We start from the raw sequence: 14,972 nt of genomic DNA on the forward strand, positions 1-14,972 counted from the left end.
TTTAGTATCAAATTGCATCGAATAATATTATTTTTCATTATTTCAAGAAATTTTTACACATTTTTTTCGGTTTTTTTTATCGACGCATTTTTGACAGCCAATTCCCCATTTTTGGGGGGTCCATTCCCCACTTTTGTCAGCCAATTTCCCCATTTTTGACACCCAAATTTTACCATTTTTGACAACCAAATGCACCATTTTGACAGCCATTTCCCCATTTTTGACAACCAAACGCACCATTTTTGACAGCCAATTCCCCATTTTTGGGGGCCAATTCCCCATTTTTGACAGCCAATTCCCCATTTTTAACACACGTTTACCCTTTGCCAATTTTTAAGTCGCAATTTGCACCATTCGAGAACTTACTTTAAGACCTTTCCAACGAATATGCATATGTCCTGGTTATGTCAAGTCTGGGTCCCACAGCGACCGTATGAAATAATGGCCATTTTTGCATGACCTTTTGCATAGTTTGCCATTTATACTAACATTTTTGTAGATTTCTTTTAATTTCATTTGTGACTAACCGCATGCACCTTTCCCGACGATAGTCCACCTTCGGGCCTGGTGGGAGGGGACATAAGATTCTGTATTTTATCGATCTTATGCGGAGAGACTATCAAACATGTAGTTATTTGTTGTTAAAATTTCATATTTCATGCATCTAGACATTTTTGTGAAAATTCGGTCGATATTTTATTCAATTTTGTTTGGCTAGTCACAGAGCATATCTTCATAGTCATTGGAGTACATTTTGGTCCATAAAATACTTCAAATGTTAAAAGTAACATTTTTTGTCATTTTTGGCCATTTTTGGTCATATTCGCACTATCAAAGGCCATATCTCGAAAACAAGAATTTTCTGAGATATGAGCTATGCGGCATTTTATAGCTTAGACTTGGGCCTAAAAATCGGTGAAATTTTCAAGTGACCAAGAAAGGCTAGTTTTCGAGCTAATGACCATTATGTGTCCAGCCAAACGGTAACTTTTTGGTTTTTGGCCAATTTGGCCACACCAAATTGAAATTTTTGGACCGAAAATGGCTTCATTCGATAGCTCACTTCAAGACCTTTCCAATGATATGCATATGTCTGGGGGGGTGTCAAGTCATGGCGCTTCAGTGTCCGTCACTGAAAAAGTCAAAAAGTGACTTTTGGAGGCCGGCTAGGGCCAACATGGCGGCCATATCGAAAAGTGCCTGAACAAAAAAGTATTAGTCCAAGGCCTTTCCAACCATACATCAACCGGGGCCAACGGCCTTCTAGGTCTGGATTTCGTATATTACGTGTATATATAGCGAGTTCGACTTTTCAACACACTAATGTGGTTTCGTCACTCGCGCGAACTGCCGTCCGCTGTGATATGTTTTGCTCCGTGAAATCGATGACAACTAACAAAATGAATTCAAACAATTTATTTTAAGTATTGTTTTAATATTCTACTTGGGGATTTTTTCCATATATTCAGGATTAGAATTTAATCCTTTTGGATTTTTTATTTAAAAAATCCAAAAAGATTAATTTCTAATCCCTTCAGTTTTACAGTGTTGACATAATTATTTTTAATTAATTTCATTCGTAATCGAACAAAATTTATATTTTGTCTAAAGTTTTCCTTAAAGCATAATTAATGAATAATTTGCAATTTATTACACATACATAACATACACAACATTTACGTTGATGTGAAATCCCCGTGGTTTCAATCTAACTGGCGTCCGATTATTAAATTATTACTTTGAATAAATTTAAACGCTGAGTTATTCAACATTTTATCGATATGATTCTAATATGTATTTCGTTTGCCTTTTTCCATTCTTTCACATTATATTTTTAAATGTCAAAAAACAAACTTAAAACATGAAATCAGCGACACACGAATATTCATAATAGAAGCTTAGAAACAAAAAATGATCATCGGCTTTGTGGCCACACATTTTTTTCTATTATTTTTTCTTTTTTCTTTCCAATTTGTTTCCATATCCTCTCTCTGAAAATTAGCCTGATGAGTACGTGTCTAAGTTTAATTATTTTAAATCCAAAATAAAAATATCGTTTATGTTGATGAGTTTAGTTTCTAATGGTACGTTTTTCTTCAATTTGTTATTTGAAGTTTTAAATGTATATTCAAGCCATTGACATTTTTATCCATTTCGCCTGATCTTTAATTTTGGACAAAAAATTGAAATAAAACTATCAAGTTTATTTCGGAATATTTGATAAAAGAAATTCGGAATAAATTTTTATTTTATAATGTACAAAAAAAATAAATAAACAAACAAAATTATAAAATTATGAATGAAGACAATTTGAAAAGAACAAAAACAGCAAAATCATGTCTAAATAAATCTGTGTATATTCAAATCAACAGGACACAGGCCATTCAGCTGTACAACCTGCCTGAAGACGTTTTCACAAAAATGTGCCCTTAATTTGCATATACTTAGCCATACAGCGGGTATAGTAAATCCAAAACAATAAAAAATCAATAACTAACAACAACAAACCATAGGTGTTGACGGAAAAAAAGATTATATAGAAGTGGAGTGTTTGATAAAAAAAAATTGAGTATGGGTTCACTGGAATAACCCATAGGGGGCAAAGTTTTTTCGTTTATATTCGAGATATTTTTTGTGTCGAAAATCCCAAGAAATTAAAGGAGTTTTTCTGTAAAAACATCTGGGAATTCGAATCTTTTTCATTTTTTGATACCACTTTTTGAATAGAAAAAACCTAGGAAATTTAAAAGAATCACTAGCAAATCGAAAGAATTTCAAAAATGTGTTGAGAGTTCCGAAAAATATTTTAGAGGGGGGGATAGGCTGTTATCTGAGCCCTAGGAACCCTCGTCAACACCTATGTCAACAAACCAAAAGAATAAGACACCTTCTGTCGTCTATGATTTTTCAAATTTTGCGAATTGTTTTCAATACTATTTTTATATGTTTATAAAAGTCATACAATTTTCGGATTAATTTGCTTCTATATATATTTATGTTTTGTTTACCGTTTCAATGAATTCTGATTCTTTTTTAATGAATTTCGAAAGAATATTTAATAAGTGGATGATTTACTGAATATTTTTTATAATTGCTTCCATTTGTGGTTTTTTCCAACATAGATAACCGTGAACACCAATTACGCTTGTAATTGGAACATTTCATTGAAACTTCAAAATGCTAATCCAAAGAGCACGTTTTTTTTCATTTTATTGGCATATTATCATTTTTCTTTTCATTTACTTATATTGAATAATAAGCTCATTTTTATTGTAGCCAGTAAATCAAACAAAAATATCAAGTTTGTTCATAATTACGTACAAATTCAGTAAATCATCTGCTCTTTTTCAAAATTGTTTTTTATGCCAATCTAAGTATGTTTATATAAATCAAGGGAACGAAAAATTAAAAACAAACTTGAATTGGTAGGAAAAAAGGTAAAATTTATGGCAAAAGTCGAATAAAACCGTGAAATTCATTACTTTTCTCCAAAATGAACCTTATCACTCACACCAATTCATTTCAGCCCCATCCATATATTACTTGATATACATACATGGGTATATAAAATTAATAGTCTCCTATCATTGGAATGAATTTGAAGACGATTTTTTTTTTCAGAAGAAAATATATTGAAAAGCTTACATTCGCTTCATTCATTCTTCAAAAGTTGGACCACATGAAAGATTTAAGGGTGGTTAATACAGGCTTGCACTCCTGTACCCATGTATGATCACACACTTGCATTGGATCGAAATTTTACGTTAAAACTGACCAAAAATACATTGAATAAGAAAAAATAATAAAATCAAGAGAAAATTTCGTTCCAAAGCATAACCCATTCACTAATATTATAGCAGATTTTATTTTTAATTATTAAAATATTTCCTTTCTATCTAATATTTCTAATATAACTTCTTACAGTCTCTTAATAGAAACAATATTCTGTATTTACAGAAAGCTAATTATTTTTTTTTTGTAATTTTACTTTCTCTCTCTCTCTCTCTCTCAATTTTTTCATCATTTTCTTGATTCACTTCGATCGTTTTTGTCTCCATGTTGAACGAAATTGTTCAAATCTCCTTCTCATGAAATGTACTATTGATTTTTGACATCTATATTAAACGACAAAAAAAAAACGGAAAAAAATTACACAAACACATTTCCATAAACTGGAACGTCGTCATCAAAATTGTAGTGCAAGGAAGACCGTTCCAGTGTGTTCAGTGTCCGGCCGCATTTTGTCGTAAGCCATATTTAGACATACATATGCGAATTCATACTGGCGAAAGACCCTTCCAATGCGAGATGTGCTTGAAACGTTTTACGCAGAAATCGTCATTGAACATTCACAAAAGAATCCATACAGGCAGGTGTAAAATAATTAATTAAAAATAGAAAAAAAAATACACATCACATTAAATTGACCATGAAAATAGGAATTTAGCGGCTTCTGGATCACATAACGTTAATTTTTTTTGTTTCTACTTTGCTAGAGTCACAAACGTTCTAAACATATTAGAATCAATATCGCCTTTAATATTATAGATTATATATAGTTATTTCTTTAGAATACATCGATAAAATTTTGACCAACATTTGTTTTTTGTTCACGATTCTTATATGATTAGAAACAGCCGCTATAATTTTATAATTTATTTTTGCGTGGGCGCGCTCTTCCTCTCTCAATTTTATTTTCACAAAAATCCTCCGAAATTTTCGATGCATGCAACACACACACAGACACACACACACACACACACACACACACACACACACACACACACACATCTTCATTCAACCCCTGTTTTATTTGAATTTGAAAATTCACTGATAGACTTTCAATTTCAGGTGAGAGACCATATGCATGCGATTTATGCAATAAAACTTTTGCTGTTAAAAGTTACGTGACTGCTCACAGGTAAATAAAAAAAAACAGTTACGTAGAATGTCATATGTTGGTAAATTAAACCCAATGGAATGATTTTGTATTGTATGTAGATGGTCACATGTTTCCGAAAAACCTTTAAGCTGTGATCGTTGTTCCATGACATTCACGAGCAAAGCTCAGTTCGCAGTTCATATTCGAACACATTCAGCAGGACAAAACTACGAGTGCACCATTTGCGGAAGAACATTCATACGGGATAGCTATTTGATTAGGTAAATTCATTGATCGATCCAAAAATTGAATATTTTGAATAAACTGCTATACTATTTCAGACATCACAATCGAGTACATCGTGATAATCGAACAACAGCGAACAGCATCGCAACGATAAATAGTGTTGCATCGGGTGAATTGGGATCAGCAATTAATGCAACATCCGAAACGGGTAACGTTTATGATGCGACCACTGGGCAAGTGTGTGACTTAAGGTAAATTTTGATCTATTTTTGTTGTAACGTAAAAATAATCCTTTTTATTTGCTTTTTTTGTGGTGTTATTCAAAATTTACATTATTTTAGATATGTGTCCGATCTTCAGCAATTGAGTGGAGCACAAATCGCGTCTCCTATGCAAACTGATCGTACAAACGGCGGTAATGTTAACACAAAATAATTTTACTGTACCGAGACATAATTGTGAGAAAAGCGCTTCACTATCGGTTTTATAGATTAAACAAACTTCCAAAGCAACCGAATAATTCGCTGGCCAAGTAATTCCAGAAAGCAGTAAACAAGATATATAGAATAAAAAATCACACAAACACAAATATTCTTGCAGTCGCATGATATTGTCTTACAAAAATAGAAATTGTAATATAAGCTGTCCAAATGTGCCATCAGATCTTCCGGAATGGAAAATAAATGAAAGTCAAACTATACCAAAATAAAAGAGAAGTTGCAAGGCGACAGGGCGACAGGGCCTCCGAATTTACAACCAAAAATCAGAATCACCTCAATGCACAACATATCGAAAACCCAACGCATTATTGAAAATCAGTCATTGGTATACCGAAAAGTGAAATGAAACTGAGAATGTGTAATGAAACGGAAGGAGAGAAAATCTTAAATCGCGCACTCTTTCGCGAATATTTGTAAGAATTATGTATTGAAAAACAAATACGTTAATACATTATTAGAAATATGTTTATTTAGACTAGAAATATTGCTGAACAAATATCATTTTAATTTTTCTTCTCCTTTTTTTAACTTTTTTTGTAATGTATTAGACAACAAACGTAATATGTGAAATCAGTCTAATGATGTTTGTTTTGTCGTCATATGCGACATCATTGAAACAAAATGAAGAATTCAAATTGAAAATGATAAAGAAATGACGAATAATTTGAGGGAAAAAACGTAATGAAACAATAAGCATGCGCAACCACTGATCGAAAGCAAAAATGCATTATTATAATTATAGCTATATATGCGAAACAATTTCAAAATGAGGAAAAAGCGGAAAAAACTTCAATGTATATTAGAAATTATAGTGATAATACCAAAAGCAGCACGTACGTCTCCACTGTACTCTGCACTAAATAGATGAAGAAATGATCTCTTGATGCAAAGCAAGAGCTTATTTAAAGTAAAATAGAAGATAAAGAGTCAATATCACGGGTAAAATAAATATCTCCTCCGTTTAAACATTATTTTAAAACAAAAATCAACAAAATATTGCTATTCTTTTTTACCAAAATTATGTGCTTTTGTTCATTTCATTCTTCTTTTTCTTCTCCAATTTCTTTCTCCTTCATCTCGTTGGATATATACCAAATATTCCTTATTGGAACGAACCACGAACGAACCGAACACAAAAAATAATTGTGGGGATACTAGTAGATGATAACAGCGAGTAGGTTATGAAAGTAAAAATGTTGAACCAGAGAATGTAGTAGTTTTTTATAAATTAAAATTTCAATAGTCATTTTATTTGCTTTATGTCTCACTTTTGAAATACGATCTCTTTTTCTTGAAAACATACACCATTTTTTTAGTTTTTCTCGTACATACTCGCTTTATTTATCTTGGAACATTTTGTGATGAAAAATTAAGCGTATGAAGAAAACGTGATTATTATCAAGTGATTGTCAAAAGCTTCACACTACTTGCAAACTAAGAATGTCTTTTAATTTGTGATTCCTACATAAATTCAGTTGTGATTACTTCTTTAAAAAAGGTGCTTCATTTGCACTTTGAACTCAAAGCACAAACAAAAAGCTTAATGCTGTGATTAAATCACAATAAAATGGGAGGGATTATTTATTTTGGTTAATAGTTCAGAAAATGAAGGTCCGATTTAGTTTAGTTTTCTGTTACATATATACGATTTTTTGGTGCCATATTTACTATACTTAACTCACATCGCAGTCATTGCGATGAATAATATATTACTTCCATTTATAAAAAAAAAAAAAAAATCAAAATCACCCTTTTTGATTGATGTATAAATTCTTTCGATTTATTGGGGGTTTTTGCTGAAAATAGTGGAACCTTTTTTGGTCATCAATTTTTTTTACCAGATTACATAAGATAAAATTCAGATTGTGAGTTTTAAAAAATATCCCTTCTGATAAACTGAGCTCGCACATTACTGTATCGTATATATACCGCTGGTCTACTGAATTATTATTATTTTGATATACACAGAAACAAATATTCGAGTACGGTTACTCGCACTTACGGTGTTAGTAGAGCATCTACCCCCCAAAATAAGTTACGCACTCTCTATTTTACTCTATTTTTTGTGTTAATTTCATCCAAGTGAACGCATCGTAGTTAAAGAAGAGATACATGTGTAGTAGGGTGGGTCAATTTGTAGGGGACCGAAAAAATCTTCAAGTGCTCATCGCGATTGTGGTTCTATGGGTCCTAACAAGCATTTTTGCCCAAGGAACCATATGTCTAAAATGAATTTCGAGCCAGCCAATTTTTTTCAAGATATTTTCCAAAATACTCAAAAATCGACTTAGACATTGCATTAAAAATTAAAAAAAAACATTATTTTTTCTCTAGCCAAATGTGTATGCGGGGGTTTTTGAGGTTCATGAATCCATTTTTGACATTTATTTTGCCATATAATAACGTTTTTATACGATTTCCATACAAAAACGGGCAAAAATGGTCGTTTTCTTCTTTTTTTTCCAATTTTTTTCTGTTGATGTCGATTTAATCATCGGATCAGAAAATTATGTTCTACAAAGTTGTTCAGAATGATGCACAGCAATGAAACGACAACAGCAATAACACATATTTTTACTGTCAAAATTTTGATGTCAAATGGTGTCGACATTGGTGAGGGTATTTTGAAACAGACTGTGTAATCCATATTCATCGTATATGATCCTATGTAAAGTTCTATACTTGATCTAGTTCACATTGATGGTTCAAATCGTTTATGTCCAATAGCGTGGACATGGACTGTGTATTTCTTCTGTTACATGTACGTTGTAATGGACAAATATAGTAACATGGCGTCGTTCAAATAAATTTAAAAATCCGTCCACTCGTGTCGACACCATCTAGCACGGTAGTAGGGATTTCAATGCTGTGGAATGATGAGAGAAATTTTTTGGGTCAGCTGCCCTCCAACTCCCTCACCCCTAGAAGGTCGGGGGTTCTAGCCCCTCAACCCCTGATTTTTTTGACCTGAAACCCAAAAATTCGGCTTCCGCATGCCAAAAAACCTTTAGAAAATGTTTTTTCCAGATGCCCTCCGAGACAATTTTCACAAAATTACCCATAGTCTCACAGTATTTGACCCCAAATGCGGGGATCCTACTTTTTGTGAAAATTGTCTCGGAGGGCCCCCGCATATACATTTGGCTAGAGAAAAAATAATGTTTTTTTGAATTTTTAATGCAATGTCCAAGTCGATTTTTGAGTATTTTGGAAAATATCTTGATAGAAAAATTGGCTGGCTCGAAATTCATTTTAGACCTATGGTTCCGTGGGCAAAAATGCTTGTTAGGACCCATAGAACCAAAATCACGATGAGCCTTTGATGCAAAAAAATTGACCCACCCTAATGTGTATTCATATGTACGTTGAACGCATGCGGCTATGACTACACATGTATCTCTTCTTTCACTATGATGCGTTCACTTGGATGAAATTAACACAAAAAATAGAGTAAAATAGAGTGCGTAACTCATTTTGAGGGGTTGATGCTCTACTAACACCGCAATTGCGAGTAACCGTACTCGAATATTTGTTTCTGTGAATTTAATCGTCCTACTAAGGAATGCAAATTCAATATATACTTGGTTTTGGGGCTATTTTTCTTTAAAAATAATAAAGAAAATATTTTGGGCATTCAATAAATCTGTTAGAAAATCAATTCCAAAGAAAACCGTCTCGCGAAACTCAATGCTTCAGCCCTTCCTATTTTAAAATTTAAAATAAACTATGAATTAACAGAAACTGCCCTCTACAGTGATTCAGTAAACGAAACAATTTAGGTATAAGATAAGGATGGAATTTAATTAGGATATGGAAGGAAATGTAAGGAAAACAAAGGCATGTAGATGGCAACCGCAGAACTATACAGGGTGGCGCATATAATAGGCTCACTCTTAGGGGGTGGGAATTTCGAAAAAACCCTGGGGGTATGTTGGGGGTAAAAAATGAAAAATTTCTATCTGAGCAGAATTTTGAATTTTTCCCCAGGGGGGCTCAGGTCCAGAATTCTTGAAAAAAGGTGGATGAGAAAAATATTAGTTCAAAGGTATTTTTGCATGCTGATTCCGAATTTCGGCGTATCAGATCAAAAAAACACACCTTGGGGGACAGGGATCCTAAAAAATTTCTCTCGACATTCTGAACAACTTTGTAGTACATTATTTTTTAATCCGATGAACTTTTGAAAAATTGGGGGCACCCCCACCCCCTGGGGATAAATTCAAAATTCTGCTCAGATATAAATTTTCTATTTTTTATCCCCAACATACCCTCAAAGTGTTTTTCAAAATTCCCACCCCCTAAGAGTGAGCCTATTATATGCGCCACCCTATATAGAATTATATGAAGTCATTTGATGGCGCTGGCAAGCAACGTTGTCTTATTTCCATGCTTTGAGATTGTTTAAAAAACAAAACAAATTGCAACAATTAAATGTTGCGTGATAATTTGGTGATAAAAAAGAATTGATAACATGTTAAAATTGAAATTTAATTTACACAACGAAATTCATCTTCTTTAAAAACAAGAATAAAATAAAATTTGAGCGAAAATGAAAGAAAATTGATGAAGGAATGATGGAAAGATATTAAATCTCCACGCGAGATCCCCGAAATAATTCAAAATCCCAACTCCCAAGTCCCATATTGAAAATGCGAATGAAATGAATAATTTAAATGAAAAAAGTCAAAACCATGCATTGAAATTTGTATGCCTAATATATGTTTCTTTCTCATCATTCGATTAACCAAAAGTAATTTAATCTCATTTGACTCAATATTAAAAGAAATAAGATATAAATGTATAAAATAGCTTTGCAAGTTTTGTAACAAAAACAACAAGAACACAGAAATGGATACACATCTAAATCACTAATTTTTAAAAATGCCATTTTACTTTTAAAAAATAGCGATATTTTTATTTACGAAAGATAATTAAAAGAATGTAATGCATGTGGTATGGCTGAAAACCATCCACTTGAGTGCGAGATTATTAGCGAAAAAATGAGCAACAGAAACATCCAATGTAAAATTTTCTTTAATTCAGTATAGATGGTAATTACCCAGTGTTTCATTTTTTATACATGCATCAAAAATCATTATGATTATTGCCATGAAAAGAGAATATGAATTTTATTTTAAAAAGAAAGTAAGGAATAAATAAAAAAGCTAAATAATACAAACACACACACACACACACACACACACACACAAATAAACACGCGTAGTGATCAATGAATATAAAGGCACAAATTCACGGTCAAATTTGAGGCCGAATTATGTGTAGTTTCAGTCATTTTCACGGTTGTCATAGCGTAACACTCAAATGTGGAAAAGAGTACATTGAAAAGAGGAACGACAATCATTAGTAATCTTTTTTTGAATTAAAGCCGTGGCCGAAATATGAAAAATTGTGAGAAAAATCGGTTTCCGAGTCTCATTGCAAGCAACCTAGTTCTATGATTTTGATGAAACTTTGCCAGCTCTCAAAGTCCTCTTTCCAACGGTATATAGCTTATTAGCCAATGCAGTTACCTGGGCATAGATTCTGACGTGGGTCCATAGGGCCCATATTACCCCCCTGAAAAGCGTCTCAAAAATTACCTTCCTTGATTTTTAAAAAATTTCCAATTACCCCCTTGATTTTTTATCATATTTTTGCTTGATTAATTGTCAAATCAGCAACTTTCAAATCGAATCGAATGTAACATATCAACTTTTATGCATTGAATTATTCAATTTGAATATAAACACTTAAGCTAAAGTGCTAAAAATTGTTTCAAATTGTTTTAGATTCCCTATAAAATTACCTTTCGAATGGTATATATTTTATGGGGTTTACTGCCTTTTTGAAGTTGCTCTCCATAGATGGCAATTTAGCCAATATGAGGAAAATATAGGCAAAATACACTTTCGAGCCTTATTCAGCCTATTTCTATGATTTTGATGAAACTTCGACAAATGATAGCTCTCGAAGTCCTCTTTCTAACAGTATATAGCTTATTAGCCAATCAAACTTGTGAAGGATACTTCCAAAGTGGCCGTTTGTAGCCAAATTAGTCAAAGTATTGGCAAAGTCATCTTTCAAGGTAAAATTTATTGAAGATAAGTTGTAGTTACCTGAAAATTGTTTTGGATTCACCATAAAATTACCTTTTGAATGGTATATAATTTATAAGGTTTACTATTTTTTTGAAGTGGGAGCGCATAGGTAGCCGTTGAGGCAATATGAGGAAAATTTTGACAAAGTCAACTTTCAAGGTGTAATTTATTTTTAAAAATTGTGGCTCTTCACTCAAAAATTAAAAATATGGATGTCGAGTAGTTTTTTTTCCACGTTTCACATTAAGCTCTACTGCCAAAAACTGGCAGTGTGTATTTCCAATTGATTCATACCTTTGAGCATAATGCATTGCATTGCGGTGCTAAACAAATTTTTAGACTTCTAACATACTTTTGACATTAAACGCTCATCCCGAAGTATTTCCTCCACATCCTGATAATTGCCATTGTGCATTTGACGCTTTATTATTTCTTGTTCTCTTTGTAAAGCACCTTCGCTAACCGTTGATACAATTACATCGCGTAGACGAGTGACTTAATCCGGTAGTCCAGCAATCGGTTTCGCTTTGCTACCTTAGCACACTTTGAGACGATGCCTTTTTGTGTTTGCTGGAAATTCTTGTGTTCTTGGATCGCGGATGTTATGATGTTCCCCATTCACCTTCCCTTTTTACCACTGGATTTGAAACACAAAATTATAAATAAATTCGGAAGATCGGTGAAATTTTCAAAAAAAACTATTTCGAGAAAATGTCCGTCACGTGTCCGGGCAGATGGTCAATTTTCGGTTTTTGACCAATTTGGCCAGCCCAAATTGAAATTTTTGAACCGCAAATGACACCATTCGACAGCTCACTTCAAGACCTTTCAAACAATATGCATATGTCCGGGGTGTGTCAAGTGGATGTGCCTCGGTCACCGTGGGGACAAAAGTCAAAAAGTGACTTTTAGAGTCCGGCCACGGCCAACATCATATATATGTCATATAGGTCATATCGAAAAGTGACGGAACAAAAAAGTCTTAAGCAATTTGCAATTTTTTATGTACCCCAATCCCAGAAAGTATCAAAAAGATCAGAATCGAGTACGCAAAATCGCAACCGACAAACAGACATTTTGATTTTTGAAAGAGATTCATATGAAATATAATGCTGAATTCTTCGATTTTGACGTTTGAGGAATCGTTGGAAAGATATCTCTAGAATCAGAATATCGATGTTTCAGGGGTCAAGGACCCTTTAAGCGCTATCTATGGTCTTAAACCTGAATTTTGACCCTATTTTTCAAGGGAGCATATTTTGAAGACAGGTGGACCGAATTTCAAACTTTATTGTTTTTTCTTGATGGCCCAAGGGCTTTCCAACCATACATCAATCGGGGCCAAAGGTCTTCTAGGTCTGGATTTCGTATATTTCGTGTATATATGGCGAGTCGACTTTTCAACACATTAACGCTCCTGCGTCTGCAGTGCATATTAAGAAGAGATCAATACAGTATGGGCCTCTCAGGCCCTCCATACAAAATGTATGAAAATAGTTCCGAAATGCAAAAAACCAACATGAATTTTTATTTTTTTTTTTTTTTTTATTCGATGAAAATGAAAAGCGAGTTGAATAAATTGAAATACAAATAAAAATTATTGAAAAATTTAGAAAAATTAATTCGAATCTGAAGAATCAGTTTTTTTCAAGTTTGAATGCTCACCGCAAACGTTTTTGTTACATTTACTACTACAAGTTTTTGTTTTTCAGCCGAGTGAAGCTGGACATAAATGGCATCGACGTCTTTGCGATGAGTTTGATGAAGATTTTTCAACGACTTCCGGAACATTTAAATATTATCGAACCTGATTCAAAAATGACTGATGTTCTGCCACGAGTAGATCTGCGAGCAATTTGATCGTAAACCAATGATTCAGACAGTTCAAGTAGAAACTTTTTACGCTGAAATGCGTATTGTTCGTGTTTTTCGACCTCAAAATGTTTTCAGATAATTGTAAAAATGCTTCTATCGGATTGCTCGTTGAAAACTAGGCGGAAATGGGTTATTTTTACAGTATTTTGTGTTACGCTTGGGTGGAATAGACTTACAGATTTACGTAGATCGTGAAAATGATTTCTTTTTTGCATAAATGGAGCCACAGTAAAAATTAACACATTGAAAGTAAAAAGAAATCTGACAAGGCCAGATAGTTTGTATGGTATCAGACAAGAACTGACTTTTGGGGGGAACTTTTATGTGCACCGAAAAAATCATCCAGGAAAATGAAAAAATAAAAAATCGAAAATTTTGTACGGGAGGCACCTTTATTTTTGGTTGAAATTCCATAAAACTTGGTGGTATTACTTATTTTGGTTTTGGTGAGAAAATAAGATTCACAAGTTTTCATGGTGATTGGTTCACTGCAATTTTTCAAGTTTTTCCAGTAAAATCTACCTCCATTCCTTTCAAGTCACTGTCTTATATGGAACCGCAAGTTGAACATTCCTTCATATCTAGAATCTGGGGACTATAAGACATGTTTTCTTAAGTGGCCATCAAGATATGCCACGAAATTCAAAAAAATGTTCCACCCTAATATATAGGCGTGACGCAAAATTGACAATTTTTGTCAAAGTTGTCCTGGAGCATCACTTGTCGAACTACCGTTCTCCATGATATACAGAAACATGGAAATATTATAAATATTTGCTAATACCGTTGTATATAAAGAAAGTGACAGATGACGTGAGAAAAGGGAAATTCAAGGCGTTTTGACACTGTTCATGTTCATACTTAAGATACGACATAACCTAGCACATGGTCATTTTCATTTGAAAGAATATAAAAAGAAAAGATTTCATTTACCATATAGGCCAATAAAATTTGAAGAAAAAAAACGAGAGTATAAACCTTTGTAGGCCTTTATAACAATTAAATGAAATGTCAAATCACAAAAATCGTAGAAAAAAGTGGAGCGAATTCAATGGCGAAATCGATATGGCAACACTACAACTCAACGGTATATTGGCAAAATATTTGTTGAAAATAAAAAAAATCGTAAAGAAAATCTACAAAAAAAATTACATGAAAGCCCCTAGAATTAAAAAAAAATAGAGACACATTTAGAAAAAAATGCTCAAAAATTTGCATAGATAGTATTTGAGAGCAAAAATTTCAATCACAAATCAAACGAGATAGCAATGAAGAAACCTTTAGAAATTAAAGCAAAGATAGTCACAAAATAAACTGTGAATATACATTCCACAGCGAACACACAGAATCGTTGTTGAAATGACAATAAAA

At 33.0% G+C, this 14,972-nt stretch overlaps 1 protein-coding gene across 2 annotated transcripts; it reads left to right on the top strand.

The window, feature by feature from the left end:
* The first annotated feature begins 2,038 nt into the window (after positions 1-2,038).
* Positions 2,039-6,613, top strand: LOC116348208 (gastrula zinc finger protein XlCGF49.1-like). 2 transcript variants are annotated; one of them, XM_031779129.1, is made up of 8 exons: positions 2,039-2,084; positions 2,373-2,459; positions 4,199-4,369; positions 4,852-4,921; positions 5,002-5,163; positions 5,224-5,379; positions 5,470-5,543; positions 5,619-6,613. In XM_031779129.1, the coding sequence occupies exons 1-8, from the start codon at positions 2,060-2,062 to the stop codon at positions 5,621-5,623; spliced, it is 750 nt and encodes a 249-aa protein (XP_031634989.1). In that variant the 5' UTR covers positions 2,039-2,059; the 3' UTR covers positions 5,624-6,613. The 2 variants fall into 2 exon arrangements, with proteins under 2 accessions (XP_031634989.1, XP_031634982.1); XM_031779122.1 differs by having other exon boundaries at positions 5,470-6,613.
* The last annotated feature ends 8,359 nt before the right edge of the window (positions 6,614-14,972 follow it).

This window comes from Contarinia nasturtii, unplaced genomic scaffold (assembly GCF_009176525.2).
Source record: "Contarinia nasturtii isolate CC-2019 unplaced genomic scaffold, AAFC_CNas_1.1 Cnas_scaffold_129, whole genome shotgun sequence".
NCBI classification, from domain to species: Eukaryota; Metazoa; Arthropoda; class Insecta; order Diptera; family Cecidomyiidae; genus Contarinia; species Contarinia nasturtii.